This window comes from Sminthopsis crassicaudata, chromosome 3, assembly GCF_048593235.1.
Source record: "Sminthopsis crassicaudata isolate SCR6 chromosome 3, ASM4859323v1, whole genome shotgun sequence".
Lineage (NCBI taxonomy): Eukaryota > Metazoa > Chordata > Mammalia > Dasyuromorphia > Dasyuridae > Sminthopsis > Sminthopsis crassicaudata.
The window spans coordinates 509666438-509689217 of NC_133619.1; the positions used below are offsets into that span (position 1 = coordinate 509666438).

The 22780-nt window shown below is 52.1% G+C and overlaps 1 protein-coding gene across 3 annotated transcripts in view; it reads right to left on the reverse strand.

Moving 5' to 3' along the window:
• The window catches only part of ARAP1 (ArfGAP with RhoGAP domain, ankyrin repeat and PH domain 1), a 73578-nt gene that overhangs the window by 13084 nt on the left and 37714 nt on the right, over nt 1–22780 (reverse strand). For 2 of the 3 annotated variants that reach the window (XM_074303998.1, XM_074303999.1), the window contains 14 exons: nt 21956–22090; nt 20481–20616; nt 19619–19721; nt 18931–19126; nt 18435–18480; nt 17490–17653; nt 17186–17398; nt 16272–16377; nt 15826–15973; nt 14942–15028; nt 10628–10696; nt 9609–9726; nt 5440–5553; nt 4463–4608 (listed from right to left, as the gene is read on the reverse strand). In XM_074303998.1, coding sequence (XP_074160099.1) covers nt 4463–4608; nt 5440–5553; nt 9609–9726; nt 10628–10696; nt 14942–15028; nt 15826–15973; nt 16272–16377; nt 17186–17398; nt 17490–17653; nt 18435–18480; nt 18931–19126; nt 19619–19721; nt 20481–20616; nt 21956–22090 — 1781 coding nt within the window. Of the gene's footprint in view, nt 1–3931; nt 3965–4462; nt 4609–5439; nt 5554–9608; nt 9727–10627; nt 10697–14941; nt 15029–15825; nt 15974–16271; nt 16378–17185; nt 17399–17489; nt 17654–18434; nt 18481–18930; nt 19127–19618; nt 19722–20480; nt 20617–21955; nt 22091–22780 lie in introns of all 3 variants that reach the window. The other variant, XM_074304000.1, reaches the window with a different exon arrangement.

Below are 22780 nucleotides of genomic sequence, written 5' to 3' on the forward strand. Positions count from 1 at the left end.
GACAGAGACAGAGATGAAAACAGAGATAAGAGACAGAGATGAAAACAGAGATAAGAGACAGAGAGAAATAGAGAGACAGAGAGACAGACAGAGACAGAGATGAAAACAGAGATAAGAGACAGAGAGAAATAGAGAGACAGACAGACAGAGACAGAGATGAAAACAGAGATAAGAGACAGAGAGAAATAGAGAGACAGAGAGACAGACAGAGACAGAGACAGAGACGGGGGTGGGGGTAGGGGGAGAGATGGTACTAATCTCCAATCCTCCCATTATACAGAGAAGTCAGCTGAGCCCAGGGGACACTGATGTTTAAGGGGACCCAGTGAGTCAGGGACAGAGCTGAGAACGGAACCAGGTCCCCAGCCTGGCCTCTTGCTCAGACCCAAGGGCAGACCTCAGAAGCACTGGGAAGGGAGGCTGCTGCAGAGAAAGCTCAATGCACAGAAAAGCTTTCTAGATAATCAAGAAATTCCCCAGACCGGGGGACACTGGTACAGAGAACAGCTTCAGAGATCCAAGGGTTCCCCCAGTCCAGCGAGGATTTCCCTCTAGATGGCCCTCCCTGGGGCCCGCTGCCTTCCCCCACGTGGGGGGCCGAGGACCCCTAGAAAAGGCACCTGATGGAGCAGTGACAGGAGAGAAAGAAGGGGGGCCGAGGCCTGGTCTTGGTGGTAGGAGGAGGAGGTGTGACAGGGAGTCCCCAGGGAGCCTGGCTGGGGGCTTGATCTGAGGTTGTTTGGAAAACAGCAAAAACAGGGAAGAGCAGACAGCCATGAAAGCCGTGACAGTCTGAGCCCCGGCTCCCCCACTTTACAGAGCGGGAAACTGAGGTCCGGGCTGAAGAAGACATTTGCTCCAGGGGCCCCAGCGAGGCGGGGCAGGGCTGTGAATCAAACCCAAGTTCCCGATTCTTGTTCAGTGCCAGGGTTAAACCGAGCTCAGAACACTTGGGTAAATAGTACAGAGGCTCAATGCTTAAAAAAAGAAAAAAGGCTTTCTAAGTGCTGAGAGGCTGGGGAACATGAGCTGACTGACTGGCTTTTGCCCTGGTACAGAACACCAAGGGCCAGCAGAAAAAAGGAGGCTCGGGGGGGGGCCTTCCCCGACCGCCCTCAGGGTCCTGGGAGTCCAGGAAAAAAAGAGATGAGCAGGGGGTCCAAGGGGACCAGACAAAGAGGGGACTTGTAGCCCCTTCAAGAGCCAAGAAAACCTCCTTCTGTGGGCTTTACATAGACTTAGACTCCAGAGCTAGAGCTAGAAAGGACCTCAGAAGCCAAGCAGCCCAAGCCCCCTGTTACAGAGGAGGAAACTGAGGCTTAAAGGGGCTAAGATCAAGGTCACCCGAGCAATAAGGGCAGAGGTAAGTCTCTCACAAGGGAAGTGGGAGAGCCAGCTTAACATTCAACTGTTAAATATTCATTGTGAGCATTTATGCCCCAGAAATGCACCAACGCTGCCGGGACGTGATTTATTGTTCATTGATTCTTCTAGACTGAGAAAAAAATAAAGTGGATTAATCTTTTAAAAAAGCGTGTCACGCACGAGAGCTGGTGTTACTTATTTACGGGCTCACTCTCGCCCTGACGCCGCCATTCTTTCCTTTGGGGAGAAAAAGGCAGGGAGGGCAGCCCCGAGAGCCTTTAGGGGCCAGCGAGGTCCCCTGGGCCAAGTTCAGCCCTCGCTCCGCTGGGCCCAAGCTGCCTTCAGAACCACCGACTCGGAGACCCCCGGAATCCCAGCTTTGGAGGGGCGGGAGCGGAGCACGCGGCCTGTCTTGTTTGGGCGGCTGGGTGGCAGAGGGCTGGCCTGCAGTCCGGAAGGCTCGTCCTTCCAGAGCTCAGATCTGGCCAGCTCTATGCTCCTGCTCCTGTCCCTTAGTCCCGTCTGCCTCGGTTTCCTCATCTGGAAAATGAGCTGGAGAAGGAAATGGCCAAAAGCTGCACTATCTTTGCCAAGAAAACGCCAGAGAGTCAGAAATGGCTGGAAAATGGCCGCAAGGTTACAGTCTCTGAAGAAGAGAAGAGCTCTGCTGCTGGAACATGGCGGGACTGTTAGACCTTGCTGTGTTGACTCACTTTGCTTACATTGGCAAAAACTGAAACGCTTTTTTCTTTGTTCCAAGGGATGAGGAAGGGAAGGGGCGGGCTGTGTTCAGAAGGGAAAAGAGAGATATAAAAACAAAAGCTAGAAGTCAAAATAGTTTGAAAAAATAATCGCGAGCTTCTAGAATCTTCAAATTGCAGAATCTTAAGCTGATAAAATCTCGGATTCCTGGCTAGCCGAGGTCGCTCCCAGTCCAGCTTCCCACACGCTGCAGGAATGCCCTAGACACCAGCATTCGCAGACGTAGCTATCAGGAATAACATTCTTCAAAAGCTGAAAAGGGCCGTGGGCTTCCTTTAGGAACCGCTGTGCACAAAAAGAGGGAAGGAGCGGCACTGATCCCAGGCCAGATGTGCCGTTTGAAGTGTCCACCTAGAAGTGCTGAACCCAGCTCGAGACGGCCCTGCCTTTGTGAGGAGGGGGCCGCGGGGGAGGCCGGGGCAGAGAGAAACAAGCTCACACGGGCTTTTCTCGGAGATGGAGACAAATCTGACTGGGGAGCCTGGGGGGAGAGCATCAGCAGCTGCGCGCTTTCATACGGGGTTCGTGCTTGACAAAAAGGCGAAGGGGAGTCAGGATGGGGGCCGCCATAAGGAAAAGGGAGGCCGGGAGGAGCAGCAGCCCCGGAAGAGCAGTGCCCGGCTCTATCAAAAGGGGCCTGGGCCCCACTGGGGGCCACACTAACTGGCCCGGCCAAGTGCCGCTCCTCCGATGGAGGCTGATTAAAAAGGAGTAACGAAGGAAGGCTGACGGGGGTCCTGAGCGCCAGGCCCCAGCCAGAGGGCTCAGGGCTGAGCTGATGGTGCCCCCAGAGTCAGGAGAGCGGTAAGAGGCAGGAGCTAAGCCCCGCGGGCCAGGGAGTTCGGGCGGCTTGGCCAAGCGAAGGAAGCTGGAGCCCTCTTCAAGTCTCCGAAGAGAAGAATCTCAAGACAATGGAACAAGAAACTCTGAAGTCCGATTCCAGAGAGGTCGGGGAGAGGGGCAGAATAATTCCTTGGGGCCAGGAGACTGAAAACCAGGAAGGCAAGGGAGTCTGTGCCTGAAGGCCAGCAAGAAGAGGCGGCAGCCGAAGTCTAAGAGAGCACCGGGCAGGAGCCAGGAGAAGCTCGCTTCATTGCCAGCCTCAGGAAGACCTGGGTAAAAATCCCCGATCTGACACTTTCCGAGAGCCCCAGGCATAAGCTGGGCCATCCCAGAGGATCATTTAAGCTCTCTGAGCCTCAATTATGTCAGCCGTAAAGTGGGAGTAAGAATCAGCACCCGCAATTTTTATGTTCAAGACACATGGATCACCTCAGTCTGTCTTTGTGTTGAGGGTGGGGAATCAGTGCTGAGAAATGAGCGGCAGTGGAGAGGAAGAGGACCGAAGGAGCCCCCTCTCTGGGAGCAAGTCTTAGCATGCGAAAGGCTACTTAGAACCCAGCTTCTGGGAGGGACCGCCCAGGAAAGGACTGGGAGATCCTGAATCCAAGAGGGGAAAGTGAAGCCTGCAGAAAGGCGAGAGCTGCCACGATCACACAGCGAGCCTGCGCCTGGGACTGGGCCCCGCGCCCGACTAAAGCACGGCTAGGCAAGGCAGTGGCCAGCAGAGCCTCCTGCACCAGGTGCCCGGAGACAAGGCTGCTGCAAGGAGGCGAGAGCAAGCGGAGGCCGAGCCCGGCGGCCGGGAAGCCACGCTGCCCTCCCGTCAGGCGCAGAGCTGGAGAGGAGCCGTGCCCACCATGCCCTGCCCCCCGCCCCGGCCCGACTCTTCCCCTCGGTTGTAAGGCAGCGAGGCTGCGGCAGCCGGCCGCTGGAGCCGGCCCCAGGCTTGGCGACTACTCACGTTCTCAAGGCCCCCACTGTGCTGCTTCGGGTTCTGTTTGACAGAGGATTGGGAGTTATGGAAGCCAGGATGGGTGTGTCCCTGGCTGGGCTGAGGACCGTGGTGCAGAGGGGGACACCGGGGGATGAAGCTAGGGTGGGACGCAGGTCAGGGTAAGGGTGCCGGTCGCCGTGAGAAACAGGGCTCACCTCCAGAGCAGAGGCCAACTGTGACAAAACCTGGGCCTGCCGTGGCCAAGCACACGCACCACGAACCATGGCCTGGGAGGGGCCCACGGCAGGGCGTCTGCCCCCAGAGAGAGCCCACGCCCTGCCCGGAGGTGTCTGCCTGCCTCGGCTGTGGGGGCACAGTGGGGCGTCTGCCCCCAGAGAGAGCCCACAGCCTGCCCCTCGGTCCGGGCGAAGGTCGCCCTGCCCGGAGGTGTCTGCCTGCCTCAGCTGCAGGAGCACAGTGGGGCGTCTGCCCCCATAGAGAGCCCACGCCCTGCCCGGAGGTGTCTGCCTGCCTCGGCGGCGGGGGCCCACCACTTACCCTGATCTCCTTGAAGAGCCGGAGGCAGCTCCTGTTGAGCATGAAGTAGCGGTCATGGAAGCTGCCTGTGGGGAGCCCCAGCCCCAGGAGGCTTCGATCCTCACGGAACTTCATCATGCCGTGCTTGGTGTCCCCCACCTTGCTGGCTGGGGAGGGAGAGCAGAGGGGATGAGGGGAGACCAGGGGCTCCCTGGGAGAACGCAGCCCCAGCCCCACCAGGGGACCCGTCAGGCTGGAAGCTCCCCAAGAACAGGGCTCCCTCAGACACGGAGGATGGAGGACACTCAGCTTGTGACTCTTTGAGAGAACAAGGGTCAAGGCTGAGCTGTTCATATCATTTTAACCACAGAAGCACAATAAATCAGAAAGGGAAAGGCTCTGACACACATAAGTGAAATAAAATAATTAATCACCTATAAATGTGTACATAAATTGTCACCAACCTTCACATGGATTAAAAACTAGGAAACTGCCAAAATTTAAATTTAAAGCATTAGCAAAATGGAACATTTTAAAACATACAGAAAACAAAAATGGAGATTACACATGACACCTGAGGACTTATATATAGTTTCTTTGCTCCTGTACTATACCCAGCATGGATATTTTTTCCCTCTCTGTATAATTCACATTTAAACAAGGTAGTTTCAACATCGCTCTGTTTGAATCTTCTTCTTTTTTTTTCCCCCCTAGTCACATCTAGTTTACTAGATAATATCCCTTAGGGCTATTTGTGACCAGATCATTGAGTGACTTCTTATTCCTAAATGACAAATGGGATCTATACTTTATGAAAAAAAAAAGATAATAGCTTTTGTGATGTTTTACAGCAAAAATAAAAGTACCCTGCTTTGGTACAGGACACCGGCTGCACCTCCACTTAAGATGAGAATTGGAATCCAGACCAATGCCTGAAAGTGGAATGAAGAGGACCTTGGAGTGGGGGAGGATAAGTAACTAAGTAAGAAGCTTCTTACCTAGGTACATGAGCATGGCCTCCATGGCCAGGTACTTCTTTACCACCAGATGACTGTCAGTCCCCAGGCTGTGCAAGATAGGGAGGACCTTCTCAGTGTAGTGCAGGGGCCTCTCTGTGGAAAGCAACATCAATGCAATCAATATCCAGTATCACCAGTGCGGTACTAGTGGCCACTGTCGTTCTACAGATGCTGCAGCACAATCTCTGCTATCTCTGTCTCCATCAGGGTGGCCATGACTATTACCTATATCATCATCACTATATCAATCACTGGTAGCATCACTGCCACCTCTCACCCTCTCCATCACCATCAATAGCATAATTATCGTTATTGGAACTTTACCTTTGATTGTTATCCAATAATAGTTATTATTATTACTGGAACCATATTTCTGATCTTCACTATTATTTTCATCTCCAATCAATCCCCAGCAATGATACTTACATCACCAGCGTCACTATCCCCATCTCCAGCAAGACAAATCACCACCAGAATCATTGATAACTTTCATGATCATTCATTAACATCAGAATCATCACCGCCTTCCTCATGTGAGGAAACCACGGAACCACAGGAGGAAAGTCAGGGTAGAGAGCGCTTGGATGAGGGTCAAAGGAAACAGAAGAAGTACTAATCACGGGAGTATACTACATAGCCCACCCAGACAGATGGAGAGCAGAGATGAGGAGTGGGAAACAAGTAACAGGAAATAGATAATAGATCCAACATGGGAGGGTAATGTAGTGTGTTCTCCACAATGATGGTGAAAGGCCCAACTACCCAGACATCCACTGGAGTTCATTATCTGCCAAAAAGCAGAGAAGCTAATAATGACCCCAAAAAACAGGATTAAAGCAATCTCGGCTTGCTTTAATGATAGCTTTATCCTTTGGAAGGTAGAGAAGGTAGGGGAAGGGGAAATGTCATTTTGGATCTAATTATAATCAAGTAGGAAGTGCTGGTTGCTGAAAAAGAAACCACAGGAACCTTGGGGGGAAGTGACCACATGGCGAGAGAGCTCATTATAGAGAAGAGACAAACTTGGCTTAGTGAATCTACCCTAGATTAGAGGAGAGCATATTTCAAAATCAGAAAAAGAAAAGGTTGCATCCTGTGGCCGAATATCCTCGAGACAAAATTGGACCAGAAGAGAAAAGAATTTGAAAATTAAATTCTAATCCTGACAAAAAGAGAAAGCAAATAGGAAGCTATGTAAACAACAACATGAATTGTTCCAATTTAAATTATTGATATTGGCACTTTCCTTATAATAATGCTGCTGTGAGGTAGAGAGACAGGTTTGGTTTGATGGCATCAAAACCTAGAACACAGAAGTGATTCCTAAATGAGATTTACAATCACTCAAAAGAGTTCATCCTATACTTTTCACAGGAAAGACAAGTGAATGAAGAAGTTGGAAGAAAAACCCAAAGAGCTGACCCATTAATACATGTCTCAGACACAGCAGTTGGACAATTAATCGGGTCCAGAATTGATGAGGAGGAAGAAAACGGACAGGACGGTACATTGGAAACTGACTGACTCTTCTGACAGTCCCAAGCTATCCCCTGAAACAAAAAACCCATCATTTTAACACCAATGTTAGCCCTCTTCTAGGGACGCCTTCAAGTCATGGCTCACCCAAACTACAAAACTTAAAATCGCAGGATACCCAAAGGTCAATGGGAAGATGCACGGCAGCCCATTTCCAATAATAACTTGTGCATGCAAAATATTGTGTAAGAGCTATCCAGGGAAGTGATGCACAATGAGGTCATCATCACAACACATCAAAACTGGATGTTGTGAAACTGAAGAGCAAGTTTGGTTAGCCCCAGTGAAGAAATATGAGAAGACATCTTCCCCCACGTCTTTGCGGTGGTCCACGAGGGTAGAACAAAGCTTATGTCAGAAGTTTGGGGTATGCTCATTGCTGAGTTTTTTTTTCTTTTTTTTTTAAATCTTAAAGAATTTTTAAAAAATTCTTTGTTATAAAGGATAGCTCTGAGAGATAGGAGAAGGGATACCGGGGGAAATCTAAAGGATGCATAACTAAGAGATCTCCAAGGGATGCATGATAAGAAAGGCAAATGAGCAGTCACTAGTCAAGTCAAGAGAACAGCCCAAGCTCTACTCAGGTATCTTTTCAATGTGAAAGAAAATCTAGGAATTCTTAATGTGTTTCTGGTGTCATAAATCCTTTTGGTAGTCTGCTGACTCCTTCTCAGAATAATGTTTTTAATTACACAAAACAAAATAATATAAGATTACAAAGAAAACCAATTATATTCCGGTGGCTGAGTGGTGCAGTGGATAGTGCACTGGCCCTGGACTCAGGAAGTTCTGAGTTCAAATCTGAATTCAGATACTTGATACTCACTAGCTGTATGTGACCCTATGCAAGTCACCTAATCTCAAATGCCTCGCCAAAAACAAAACCCAATTATATTGAAATAAATATGTAATTTTTACCCATCCAAGTCCATAGGCCCCCTGAAATCTATCTTGGATCCTGTGAGGGATCTCTGCCCTAGAAGGGAAAGGCCATTAGTAAGCCACATGAGTACAAAATTTATGGGAAACACAGAAAAAGAGCTACAGGAGATAAGAAGGTGCAGATTTGTTAGTGTGGTTTGCAATGTATAAAAGATGCCTGGAAGCAGAATAGGGGGTGGATCCTTTCCTCAACTGAGGTGCTCAAGCAGAGAATGAATGGCCCTTCTGGGAGTTGTCATAGGAAGGATTTCTGTTCAGGTATGGATCAGAAAATTTCACTTTTGAAGCCTTTTCTAATTCTTAGATCTGTGATAATTATCATCCACATCATCGCTTTCCTCCCCTTCATGACCAACCCCCAGTCGCCACAGTCAACATCATGTATACCAACATCACTACTACTGTTCCCACCCCAGGACAGGACGGTAAGCTCCCAAGTGTCTACAGAGCTCATCCCATCATCATCACTATCATGCTATAGAGCTAACCGCCATGATGCATTTTTGTGTGTGTCTAGTTTATGATATTTCTATGATCCTTCTTAAGATTTGTATAAGGATACGATTATTTTTTTTTAATTTTTTAACTACAAGTGTCATCCTTCTTCTGAGAAATGTAAATGAATTGACACTGCTTACTAAAGAATATATACATATGTATGTTTATACATATTTATAGGCATTTATTTTAATAATTAAAGCCTCCCCCAACCTTTGGAGATCCTTATGTAGTTTTTCCCTCCTCTACACAATCTGAGCTAACTTTCATACATAGAGTCCCCAGGAGAAAAGCTATAAACATCTCCATCAGAGGGCCTTTGATCCTCACTTAAAAGAACGATATGAGGCTATCCTCTTGGCAAAAGAAAGGAAATTTTATGACAGATTCGCCCAAAAGCTTCATGTCCATATTAACTGCTTAATCTCCTGTACACTTATGTATCTGACTTTCTTTTTCTGTCACCCCTAAAACCAGATGAGAAATTCTTCTTACTGAATTCGGCCCAATTGGTCTCATAGTATGTGGGGTCATAGATAAAATACTCTACTTCTATGCTCTTTGTTAGCCAACTTGGAGAAAATCGAGGAACATTCCAATTTCATATTCTCATTCCTTTCAACCAATTACTGTATTCAATGATCCCAAAGTTCAGACAGAAACAGATAGGCAAAATCCTGCCGCCCAACACCATACTGAAGCCCCTGAAAGGGGAGGAGGAGCCTAAGACACAACTTTTCCTGTACAAACTGGGAAAAACTTTGAGAGCTGCCACGCCTCCCCCACCTAGGTGAAGTTGTGGAAGACTATGGTACCCACCACTCTTCTGTCTCTAGACTTCTGAGGCTGGATATATAGGGTATTCCTCAATAAATATAATGTGGACATATATATCTTGTGCATGAATTTTCTCCTTTTCATTCTCTTAGAACAGATGTAGTTACCACATAATCACCCCTTTAGAGAAGCCTTTGCTGTTAAATGTAGGAACTGAAATGAGTGGGAGAAATTAGTCAAATCTCTATTTTATATCTCCCAGGATTCACACAGAGAACCCTCATACAAACTGCTGTAGTGAGCAGTCCTGATTCACAAGGCCAGAGAATATCAAAATCTAGCATGAATCTCTGCATGTGCTACTTTACTCCATGTATATTCCGAAGGCTACTTACCTGCCTCTTCCCTCTCATTGACTTCAAAACAGGTCCAATAGTCCTTCTCCTTTATCCTCACATTCCTACGATCCAGGATCTCCATGGTGAGCTCTTGGGCTGTCATAGAGGCTGGGATCTGAGGAGAAGCAGCATGAAGTCAAGAGATAAAACATTCTCCCCCCAAATCTGAGACATGAGGGAAAGCCTGATCCAGAACCCCAGACTTCAGTCCAAGTGCCTCCCAGCAACGTAGAGTGGAAAGAGGATGGGATTTGTAGTCTAAGTCTTGGATTCAAATCCGGTCTCATAAATTAACTAGCCGTGTGACCTCTCTGGGTCTTAGTTTTTTCGGCCAACTAGATGACCAATGAAGCTCTTTCCTGCTCGATATTATGAACTTAACACTGTAGGGCTTCTGGATTTGACTGGGTTAGCTAGGGCTACCTTATTCCATCCTTATGGGACCACACTCTCCAAGCTCCCTTCAGATATCAATTACAGGGGAGGCCTGGGATTCAGAAGTTTAGGATTAAAGTTTTCTTTCTCACATCAACTTCTCACTGATTCTAAATAAATCACTTTGCTTTCCTAAGCCTCAGTTTTCCCATCTCCAAAATGATAATATTTTTACCACCTACTGCACAGAGTCATTATACCTCAAAGTGCTTTAGACATGGGAGCTGCTGTTGATGCTAACTGTGTGACTAGAGGCAAACTCACTCTGTGAGCTTCAGTTCATTCACGCCAAAAAATGAGAATCCTCAGCTTTGCACTTTCTGCCACCTCACCGACCTATTTTTGAGGAAAACACCATATAAATACAACTATTGTTACTATAATCACCTCTTTAACTCCGACCAAAGCCTGGTTCTGAGGATGGCCTGTATAAGTTCTGAATTCTCCTCAGATCAGCGCTGGGCTCCCTAGCAGACTGACCTCACCAGAATACACCAAGTAATGTTTGACAGGCTGGGGTGATGGGCGGCAGCACCAAGGACAGCGACATGTGCAGACGACTGGGCACCGGGGTTCCTTACCTTAACATGTTGCTCGGTCTCTGTTGCCTTCTTTTCCAGGTATACGGTGCAGATGAAATCTCCAGCATGCTGCGGAGGGGAGAAGAGAGGGAGTCAGAGAGGGTGAGAAGGAAAGAACAGGGTCAGCCATGTCACCCAGAGAACACTGGTGCTCCAGCAGCTTCCTTCTACATGTTGCCAAGCAGACAGAACATGAAAATAGATCCTTTGTGCGAAGGGTGAGTTAGGGAGTGTAAAGCTGGGATTAGATCCCCACGGAGGACCACTCGAGCTCTGTTGGGGGGGACCCCTGGTCCAGAAGAGAGGAATTAACTTATTTCTGTTCTTAATCTTTGAATGGGAGGTTGCTATAAATCTCTCCTTCCCCTTGGGGAGGATGAGAAGAATCCAGTTCAGGGAGAACCAACAGGAAACCTCAAAGTAGCCCCAAGATGGAGGAAAAGAGCACTAGACATGGGTCAGGTAGCCTTAGGTCACAAATCCTCCAAGTTTCAGAGATGGCTATTCTTGATCGGGGACAGCTGTACGGTGCAGTGGTTAGAGCGCCAAGCCTGGAAGTCAGGAAGGCTCATCTCTCAAATCCAGCCTCAAACACTTACTAACTGTGTGACCCCAGGCAAAGCACTTCATCCTGTTTGCCTCAGTTTCCTTATCTGTAAATGAGCTGGAAAAGGAAACACCGAACCACTCCCTTATCCAGCCAAGAAAAATAATCCCAAATGGAGCCAAGAGCAGTCAGACATGGCTGAAAACGACCTACCACCCAGGGCTTGTGTTAGAAAAGAATCTTATTAGCAAAAAACTGGAAACAAAGGAGATGTCTATCCATCAGGGAATGGCTCGCCAAGTAGAGGAATATTCCTACGCCGCGAGAAACCGTGAATATGAAGAATACAGAGAAGCATGAGAAGACTTCTATGAACTGATGCAAAGTGAAGTAAGCAACATCAGGAAAACAGCATACAATGATAAAGTACATGGAAAGAACAAAGCACAACAATTATAACTAACAATTCTATAGCAACTACCATGTGCCAGGCACTATGCTAAGCATTTTTAAAGATTTTTTCCCCGCCCTGAGGCTGGGGCTAAGTGACTTGCCCAGGGTCACACAGCTAGGAAGTGTTAAGTGTCTGAGACCGGATTTGAACTCGGGTCCTCTTGATAGATAGATAGAGCTGGTGCTCTATCTACTGCACCACCTAGCTGCCACTTATTTTAAAAGATTTTTAAATTATTTCTTAACATCTTAATAATTTTTAAAAAATATTTTAAAAGATATTTCAAGATATCTCATATGATTCACACAACAACCCTTCAAGATAGATATTATTACACCCATTTCACAGAAAATTGTTAATATGCCCATTTCACAAAGGAGGAAATAGTTGTTATGCCCATTTCACAGAAGAGGAAACTGAGGCATTCAGTCAGTGGTTAAAGTCACTTGCCCAGGGTTATAAAGGTAGTTAGTGTCTGAGGCTATATTCAGGTATTTCTGACTCAAGGCCCAGAGTTCTTTATACTGTACCACACAGCTAACCCAAACACACCAAAAAGTCAAACAAACAAATCTGAAGGCCATATAATTCAAGGTACTTAAAAATTCCCTTTCCTTCCTTTTTTAGATGGGGTACTGGGGTGTTAAAAGGGAGGTGATACTAATAGCTATTATTATCCCCATTTTATAGTTGAGAAAACTGAGGCAGACAGATGTAAAGTGATTTGCCAGAAAGTGTCTGAGGTCAGATTTAAATTAAGGACTTTCTGACTCCAGGTATCTATGGTGCCATCTAGATGATTCTAAAAGGAAAAGACTTTGTAAAATGTAAAACCTGAAAGAAATGGGAGGATTATTGTTATTACTTTCATCATCATCATCATCCTTGGTACTACTACATCCTCCATTGCAGCCAAATTGAATCCCTTGCTATTCCTTGGAACACATGCAGGCTGGGCACGGGGCCAGGGGGGCCGGAGTTCTAGCTGTGGGATGCAGGGCGAGTCCCTGAACCTCCTTACAGCTTTCTCAGCTGCAAAATGGGGCTGATGATGACATCCCCCTGCCAGGGTTGTTGTGAGACTCGGACGCGCAGTGCCAGTCTTCAGCACCCACGGTGCCCGGCACACAGGTGCGGTCCTTATTATTTATCCCGGCCTCTCTTACACGCGGGGCCTGAAGGGCAGGAGCCGCCTGGCACCCTCCCGATGAAGGTCCTTCCCAAGCCCTTTCATCGGTTTCCCGCTGACCTCTCTCTGTGTCCCAGCACTTAGCCGAGCCCGGCCCGCAGAAGAGCTGGCTGCAGACTGACGCGCTGACCCTCATTACGTCGTTCTGTGCGTCACAGCCCTCATGTGCCGGCGCCCCAGCTGCCCTCCCCCGGCTCCCTTAGGGAGGCGCTGACTCATCTCAGAAATCAGTGATCTCCTGAGTCCTGGGGCTTCTCCCGTATCACTCATCCCCTGCACTACCCTCTTAGGGGGCTGCCCTCTCCTGGGGGGGGTTATCTGGGGTCAGAAGGCAGAGCAGGAGGAATGGGAAAAGGTCGCGGAGACAGAGGTCAGAGAAATCAGGGCTCTGGCTGCAGAGAGCGGGGCGGGTCTGCCTGAGGGGAGGGGAGAAAAGGGGGTCTGACCAAGGTGAACTTGGAGGAGGTGAGAGGCTGGCCAAGGACAAAGGGACAGTCGTATGTCCCCAGCACCGAGGGCAAGGGTGCTCCTCCAGTGACCAGAGCAGCCGCTTCATGCCCCACCCCCAGGGCTGCTATAACCCCCTCCCCCCAACTGCAGCAGGTGTTCAGCTCGGATCCAAAGGGCCACCATGGGGGGGCGGGGTGAGCTACAGAAGTGCCAGCTTAGGAGCCATTAGGGAAAGGTACAAAGGCAGGCGTAAGGCTCGGAGCATCCAGCCATGAGCAAGCTCTCCCAAGTGGAAGGGCCTTGGGGCAGGTACGGGGCTTCCGCCCCTAAGTCTCCATGACCCCTGGGGATGGGAAGCGTGCAGGCGGGCTTGAATTCAACTCCCGTGGCAGTGACAGCTCCGGGCCCAAGGGTCAGTAACAGCCTCGGCTGAGCCGTCTCCTCCTCTGTGAGGGGATGCAGACCCGCCCGCCCACCGAACAGCGGCGTCCCCCTCCCACCGAACAGCGGCGTCCCCCTCCCACCGAACAGCGGCGTCCCCCTCCCAGCGCCAGCAGCCCCGAGCTGTTCCGCTGCTGATGGAGGGAGGCTCCCCTCGAAGCTGAGGCTGGCTGGCTGGCCTGGGGGAGGCCTTGGCCCCCGAGATCCCGGCAGATCTGTGGCCTCTGCGAGCCTCCTTCCAACTCCAGACCCATGGACAGAGGACAGCGCCTCCGCCCCGGCCCCTCAGCGTCTGTGCCCCGCCTGCCCCGGCAGGAGCATGGGTGCGAGCTCCCCAGCGAGCCCCGGAGCCCGCCGCCTTCGCCCTGCCCAGGCCCCATTCCGCCTTCCCCCCACATTACTCTCCCTCTCGACGCCGCCCCGGCCACCTCTGCCCAGGCTGTTTGTTTATGGTCTCCCCACTCAGGCAGGGAACTCCTTGAGAGCAGGGACCCCATTCTGCCTTTTTTGTATCACCAGCTAAGGCCGCTGGTCCCAGGACACAGAGCCCCAGGCCTGGAGTCTGGAAAGCTCATCTTCATGAATTCAAATCCAGCCTCGGACACTTCCTCCCTCTGTGAGTCACCTCACCCTGTCTGCCTCAGTTTCCTCATCTGTAACATGAGCTGGGGAAGGAAATGGCAGCTCCTCTAGTATCTTTGCCCAGAAAACCCGAATGGGGTCACAGACTGACAGGACTGAAAACAGACTAAACCACAACACAAAAGCATCCCCAGTACTGGGCCCAGCCCCTGGTCCCGGGAAACGTTTAACAAATGCTTGTGGGGCAGCTAGGTGGTACAGTGACTAAGTACCAGCCTGGAGTCGGGAGGTCCCGAGTTCAAATCCAGCCTCAGACACTTCACACTTACTAGTTGTGTGGTCCCGGGCAAGTCACTTCACCCCTTGCCTTGCCAAACAAATAAAGGATAAGTAAATTGAAGGCAGGGCTATGCAGCCCTTAACCCCAGTGCCTAATAGACAGTGAACACTTAACAAATGCTTGTTACCCAAGGGAAGGAAGGAACTGGAGGAAGAGCAGGGTAGGGGAAAGGACAGGCGGGAATAGCCGCAGCCCTGGAAGCAGAGGGGATCCTTCCCTAGTGCCTTGGAGTCAATGAAGAAAAGTCAGAAAGGAGAGCCAGAGCCAGAGCCAGAGGAGGTGCAGCTTGGCCGCGGCTGCTGGGCCCTCACCTGGGTCCCGCTGGCTGAGCCGGCCACTCGCATCTTGACGATGGCTGTGACCTCCTCTCGCTGCTTCCTCAGCTCTTCCTCATCCACCTGCGGGGGGAGAACAAAGAATGAGGAGGGAGACGGGGACGCTGCCTGGGAGGAGGGAGGGAGCTGGTGTAGCGACCCTCTCCCTGATTCCCCACCAGGGTCCCGGAGGAATCCCCGGACGTGCGGGCTCCCCACGCGACGACAGGAAAGTCCTTTCTCCTTGTGGACCTCAGTTTCCCCAACTGTAGAATTAGCTCCTCTTTTTTTCAAATAGACCAAAGCCTTTTGCGTGCATAGTATGAGCGGAGCCAGCCCTTCGTCATGGAGTTACAATCTTAGGCGACCGGAGGACGCCCGAGGTCCCTGCCAGCAATGACATTCTGTAGCTGCTTTTCCTGTAAGTCATAGATTTGGAAGTACGAGTTCACCTCGTTCAGGCCCCTCATTTTACAGATGAGGAAACAAGGGAGAAGATGTCCTGACTTGCACACAGCACCAGAACTGAGATCAGACTTACTAAGAGACAGAGGCAGGATTAGAATTCAGCATCTCTGACGCTAAAACCCTCATTTTTTCCACCTTCCCATGCATTTCTCTTCTGTTCTAAGTTCTCTTTCAGCTTTTATACTTTATGTTCTATTTCTAAGGGACTCGAAAGACACCATCTAATCTGGTTCTTTCTTTTTATAAAGAGGAAAACTGAACACAAAAAATGACTTATTCAAGATCACACGCCAGCCAGAGAGAGCAGCAGCCTAGGACACCAGGTGTTCCCCCTCCAGGGCAGCGTCCGTCATACCCAGCCATCCCTTCCCCGTCCCAGTTTCTCTGTCGTCCCCACACCGCCTGAGACGTACACTGAACACTCGGACGTAGTGATCGATGAGGTCCTCCACTACCCGGCCAACCTTGTAGTCCTGACCGTCCGTCTGGAACAGCGTGGGCCCAAACACGATCGCCAAGTTGTGGGTATTCATCTGATTGGTCTCCGAGAAGCACTGTACACTATGAAGGGTCAGGAAGATCTAGACTCAGGGTCCCCTTCCCCTAATGGGATAGATCCCACAATCCCCTTTCCCTGGGATGCCCAGGGACATTGGGAAAAGACCCCAAGACAGAAAAAAGCAATAAACAGTTGTAGAGACACAGCAGGATGGTTTTTGGGCCTGGAGGAGGGAGTGGGGCCCCAGGCCCTCAGCCTCGGGACTTGGCTTTCCCAGCGTGGGCACAGGTGGGGCACAGGTGGGCACAGGTGGGCACGGGAGAGAGAAGACAGAGAAACTATGTCTTGCTTGGCTCTCACCAGTACAGGTGGCTGATGAGGGCCTTCACTGTGGCCCGGTTGACAGGAGGCAAGAGCCCCAAGAGTTCTTGGTACCTAGAAATCTTCTCTTCCTCATTCTCGATGGCTGGGGAGAGGAGATAGGGAAGCATGAGGTCTGGGCCCTCTGCATTTCCTTCCCAACCCCTGCCGGGTTCCCACCCTGGGCCCTTTCACACATACAAAAGGTGTTCCCAGAGGCGGAAAGTGTTCTGTCCAGTGACAAGAACTGGGTATCTAGCAGGAGAGGGAGGCAAGGGAAAGGCCTGGAGAAGTGGGAAGTGGCTCAGTCAGTCATCAGTGGTTGTGATTCAGTCTGTCGGGTGGTCGGGTCGCTCAGTCGGCCAATCATTTGATCGGCTCTTCTATCAGTCAGTCAATTCATTTACTAGTGAGCAGATCGGCCCGTCCATCCATCAGTCACTAAATCAGAGAGGGAGCGTGGCCGAAAAGGAATCCTTCCCCAAAGTTCCAGAAGTGGTCATTCAGCCTTTGTTTGACGACCTCCAGTGGGGGAAGGTCTAACTGGATTTTCTTTACCTCAAGCCTAGATTTGCCATCCGGAGACTCCATCCTGCCCACCCCACGTCGTTCTTGTTTCTGCCTTCTGGGGCCGAGCACTGCAAGTCTCCCCGGGCCATCCCTTCTGTCTGGGGCGGGAGCTCTCAGTCACCCCAAAGTCTCCTCCCTCCCTGGCCAAACACTGTCCCTTGGGCATGGTATCTGGGGGTTCTTCGCCACCCTGGCGCGCCGCAGGCCTATCTGTCCAACACGGTCAGTCCGTCCATCCTTCAGGGGCCCGGACTTTCTGTCGGCACCACAGTGCGTCCGTCCGCCCGTCGGCCGGTCACCGTGTCCGTCGGCCTGTCGGCCCCAAGTCCCCCCGGAGGCAGCACCTGCCGTATCGAGCCACGCCGAGCGCTGAGTCCGGGTGAAGAGCCCGTCGGGGAGGTCCCTCAGGAAGCGCTTGAGGGCAGAGGAAACATCATCCACGTGGTGCTCCCCCTCCTTGAGGTGCACCGAGCGGGCGTCCCGACGCAGGCTCTCCAGCACCCGCTGGGTCTTCGACGTCTGCCCGCACTTACGGTAGATGCCCTCCGAAGTCAATCCTGGGCAAGGAGAGGGAGGGAGGGGGCGTCAGGGGGGACTCGCCGATCCCCGCAGAAGGGGAGGGGAGCCCCCGGGACCCCGGCCTCTCACCACACTGCGTGATGTAGTCTATACAGCGGTAGACGATGACAGGGATGTCCGAGTCCCCCAGCTGCTGCTCAGAGAGAGTGTCCCCCGAGCTCGCCGCTGCCTTCTGGATGGCCCCCAGCCATCCGGTGAAGTCCAGCTTCCTTTCCCCCTGGATGTACAAGGTCCTGGGCCCAGAGCCCAGCCAGTGTCACCTCCAGGAAATCCGTGGGATTCACCCCCGTCCCCATCCACGGGCTCCCTTAGGAACCCTCCGAAAGAAGGGTCCTTCAGGATCAATCACCCAGCCCAGCCCCGACCTCCTAGAGACGTTAAAACCGGGGCCTAGGAGGGAGAAGGTAGGGGAAGTGTGTGCAGTAAGGCGCTCATACAACACCTCAGGTTGCTTGCAAATGTGGGTGAAGGGAGAGAGAAAAGCTCACAAAAGTCTATGCTGAAAACGACCGCTACAAGGAGTTAGAAAAACAAAACACTACTGGGAGGGGAAGGGTCTTCTCCAAGGTCACAGAATTAATGGAAAGAGAGGCCAGACTCAGAGGCCTCAAGGTAGGGCAGAAGCTTGGGGAGCACCTCATCCAGCCTGTGTCCGAACAGGAATCCCCGGTGCTCCTTCAGCCTCTGCTCGGGGGGGAGTCCCCGCCTCCTGAGGCAGCCTCCCCGGATCTGGGCAGCCTAACTGCGGGGAGGCTCTCCTGCCACTGAAGCCCCCCTCCCCTCTTTTTGCCATCCCCCTCGTCCACTGTTCCTATTCCACCCTCTGTCACCAAGCACAGGGCTACCTTCTGCTTGGGAAATCTGCTTTGTGGATTATGGGGAATGCCGCTTCCTCCCTCCATCCCCAAGGGTCCTCGAGCCCAAAGAGACGCCCCATGCCGAGGGCTCCCTGCAGCTTGCTGGGGACCAGGAGAGCAGCTGCTGTCTTCCCTCCCCCGGGGTCCCCGTTCTCACCTCCCCCGCTCCACCAGCACCAGGACTTCCTTATCCCCCTCGATCGCTGGGGAAGGAGAGGACAGCTTCAGATACACACCCTGTTGTGCCCCTCTGCCCCCCCGTTCCCCAGCCCTCAGGCCCCAGCAGCAGGGGTGGGATGCATGCAGGGGCCCCCCCACGTGATGTTGTGCATGGGCAAGAGAAGATGCAGAGGCCTGGGGAGCCATCAGGCAGGATCCGGAGCTGCAGGGCTGTACCCCACTTTATAAGAGAGGTCCCTGAGCAGGATCCTGCAGGAGTCTATGGGGCGGCGCACTCCCGCCTCTGAAAGGAGACCCCCCAAGGCCAGAGTCACCAAGACAACTCCGAGATCGGCCGGGGCAAACTCTCCTCCCCTAATTCTCCAAATGAGGAAATGGGGCCAGAGAGAGAAGTGCCTTGTCTAAGGCACAGGGTTCCTGAGCGGCCTTCGGGGAGGGGGCTGGGGGGGGGGCTGAGTCAGAGTCCTGCCTACATAGCTCTTGCAGCTTTCGGAGCTGTAGGGCCTCCTCGCTGGGGCTCTCCTTGAAGACCACCCGGAGCTCAGACCTGGCCAACGCGAACCAACCCTCCTGGGTCTGCTGCAGGCTGAGGCCGGCCTTGTAGGAGAGGCGGCCCAGACGCTCAAAGTCCCTGCACAGCAGCTCCTCCGCGTGGGCCGGCACGAAGGCCTGGGGGGAGGAAGGAGGGGGACACGAGGTCAGCCCCGGCAGCCCCCTGCCTCCGGACCGGAAATCTGACTTATTCTAGGCAGTCCCCCAGCATCCCTCACCAGCCAGAAGCCCAAATCACAGTAGCCTCAGGGTTGGAAAAGTACTTCCAAGAGTCATCTCAACTCCTTCCACTGTCGTCTCCCCCCGCCTCCCGCTCAGGTTGTCTCCTGGAGGCTCAGTCTTAGCTCGGTCCCCCACATTCACAGAATGGAAAAGCCAAGGCGAAGAGAAGAGGAATGAAATAGGGGCTTGACAAAAGTCGTAGCAGTCTGAGGGAATGGAGTGAAAGCCAGCGGCTGGATCCCGGCCTCCTCCCCTGCCCCAGAAAGCCGAGGAAGCCCCCACTGCTTCAGCAGGAACCCTGCGGCCCTCAGTCAGAACACTTGTAAATGCCCAGAAGGGCCGGCCCTGGCCCCGCCCCACCTCCCCAGGCCCACCAAGCACACTCACCTTGGCAATGCACTTGACCCATTCACGGGCCAGGTCTCGGCTTTCTGATCCAAACAGATACATTCTCTCAGTCTCTGTGTACACTTCGAAGGTGCTGTCAAAGCTGGAGAGAAAGGGACCCAGGCATGGGAGAGGAGAAGGAGGGGCCGGGCGCTCGCCCTCACCCACCCGCTCTGCTTCCTCTCTATCTTCCATCCCTCAAGCCTCCCTCCTGTCCGTCCCCATCACCCCACGCTCTGTCTTCTCTCCAAAGCCCTCAACTCTTCTTCCTTGGTTCGGCCCACCCAGACTCTCCTCAGCCCCCAGGACTCAGGCTGTAGTGGCTCCCTTGTTCTCCAGCCTTGGCAGAGAGGGCGGGCTACGGAGATTTGGGGAGGAGGGGAGAGGGGGACGGAGGGAGCAGTGACACCCTGAAGAATGTCCGTCACAGCTCTAGATCACAGAAGGCATAAAATTATAATGCATAATCTTAGAACATGGGACTTAGAATCCTTGAAATAGAAAACAGGATTCTTGAATCTTAGAATACAGAAAAACTTGGAATTCTACACTCTCGGAACAGAGTATTTTAGAAACACAGAAGATAAGAATCTCAGCACAGTGAATTGCAGAATCACAGAATCACTGGAGTTCAGAATTCAAATGTGGGGAAAATTTGCCCAAGATCACAGGGAGACAAGAGTTGGGACTAGAACCCTGCGCACCTAAGTGCTCCGGCTAGCTAGAGCGCTTTCCAACCACGCTGGAGAGGAATGGGGAGGAGCAGCTGCACTGGTCAAACTCTGAGACAAAGGGGGAAGATCTTCCAAGGGAAAGGAGAGACGGTCCAGATGGGCGGGGGCGGGGCTGGCGGGGCGCTCACCCATGGGCGTCAGACGGGGGTACAGACAGGCACACGATCTCACTGACGCGGATCTCTCCGTTGGGCACCATGGCCCGCTCATTCTCGTAGTAGCTCAGGACACCCTCACTGAGGACACACCAGCGTCGGCTGAACTCTGCCCAAAGCAAGAGGGAGAGGGGGAGGGACGCTGAGATCCTCCCTCCTACATTCTCTCTCTCTCCGAGTTCCACACCACATTCAAGCTCTGCCCCTCCTTCCCTCCCTGCGCCCCGCACTGGGAGGCCCCAGTGCCCCTACTCCTCCTCTCTTGGGAGATATGGGGACTTCTTCCAGAACCTTCCCTCGCTGACCCTCTCTGATTGTATGTGAAGCCCCCTGTGGTGAGCAGGGTCACCACACTCCACAAGGGGGTTCCTGCTCAGGCTGCGGAGCCCCCGGGAGCGGGGCCGGTTCTCTCGGTCCACTGCTCCCAGGCCCCAACGCTCCCAGGAAATGCCTGACTGCAGGAACAGTCCAGTTTTCCTTCTGCAAAGACTCATGAGGGTTTTAAAACAGAGATGAAAAAATAAACCACGGTCTTTTTGATGTGCTGCGTCTTATTAGCCCTGGGAAATGCTGTACTGAACTGAGTTGAGAATGATCAGGCCAGAATACGAACCAGTACTCCCCCCCACCCTTCCAGGCGCATCATCTACCATGTCCGTCACAAACTCTCCAGTTGACATTCTAATTAAACTGGATGCCCTGCCCCCCAAATAGTCATTCATTCATTTAAAAAACACTTATTACCATCTGCCAAGTGCCAGGCACTGAAGGTGCAAGGATAAATAAAACAGGCCCTGCCTTCAGAAAACTCACAATTCTACTGTGACGAATAATCTGCATATAATTATATATGTATAAAATTATACATAAATTATATAATTGTATACAACATATGCATATTATATAAATATCTATATATCATATCATATATATTCATATGTATAATATATACATAATATCATAAATATCAGACGTGGTTCCTGGCTTATATATGATATTATACATATGAATAAGTTATATGATATAAAGAGTCAGTCCAAGATAAGGTTTTGGTTTTGATGGAGGATAAACAGAGCTCGCAACGAAGAAAAACAAGTCTTTTGTGGAGGAACTGGAACCCGAGTTCAGCTCTCCCACCACCACGCCTTTGCTTAGGACGTTTTTATGCCTGGAATGCCCTCTCTCCCCTCACTGACTGAATTCCTACCGATCCTTCAGAACAACTCAAGCTCCACCGCCCCATTTCTCCTGCCACGCCACCGTGCCCTCCGGCCTCACCCAGCCACATTGTGCCTTCCAGATGTAAGCTTTGGGAGGGCAGGAGCCGTGCTTTATCACCACGATGTACCCCCCCACCCCCCCGTGCCTCCGTTCAGGATCTAAGTTCCCGAGAGACGTAACCAGGGCCCAGAGGCAGGCGGCGGGGACGCAGGAGGGGACGCGCTCACCTTCTCGGGATCGGCGCTCCTGCAGGGGCTTGGCCACGGAGGCCGTCTTGAAGAGGAAGCCGCTGTGGCTCACGGTGGGCTGAATGACCGAGTAATGCTTCTCCACCAGGCTGACGGGGTCCAGCCGGGGCATCTCTGGGGGGGAGGGCAAACACAAGAAAGGGAGCGAAAGGTCAAGGAAGGGCGGGTTCTCCGGACCCCCACCCGCCCCGAACCTCAAGGCCCAACCCCCCAAATATCGCATGTGACACTGCAGTCAGAGAACCTGGCTTACAAAATGGGCTCTGCTACTCCCAAGCCTTTGGGACTTGGGGCGCTCTTTCCTGGCCCTCACTTTTCCCTTACACGTACACGAGGAGGGCCCTGCAACGTCCTGGAAGTTCTCAGGCTGTGAGTCTAAGGAGGGGCACCCGCCGACACCCTCCCTGCGCTGGGGGCCAGGGCCCGCCCTCCTGGACCTCACAAAGCACCTCCCTGATGCACCGAACATGTGACGTTGTATGTGGGGGTGTGTGTGTTATGTACAGTGTGTGCACGTGTGCACTGTGTGTGTGTGTGTGAGAGAGAGAGAGACGGCTGGGGCAGGGCCAGGGGGAGGAGGGGGCTTCTCCTTCACCCAGAAAGCACACTCCCCAAAGCCAGGAACCACATCTGAGCCAACTCTCCTCTCGCGCCAAGCGCAGTGTGCAGCCTCAGCAGACACCTCATCAGCTTCCAGTGACTGACTGGCTGACGCGCCCCAGCCCCCAGAGACCCCCTGCCTCGGTCCGGGTGGGCCAGGAGCCTGAGCCAGCCAGCCCCAACCCCCTCTCTGGGAATGCTGCG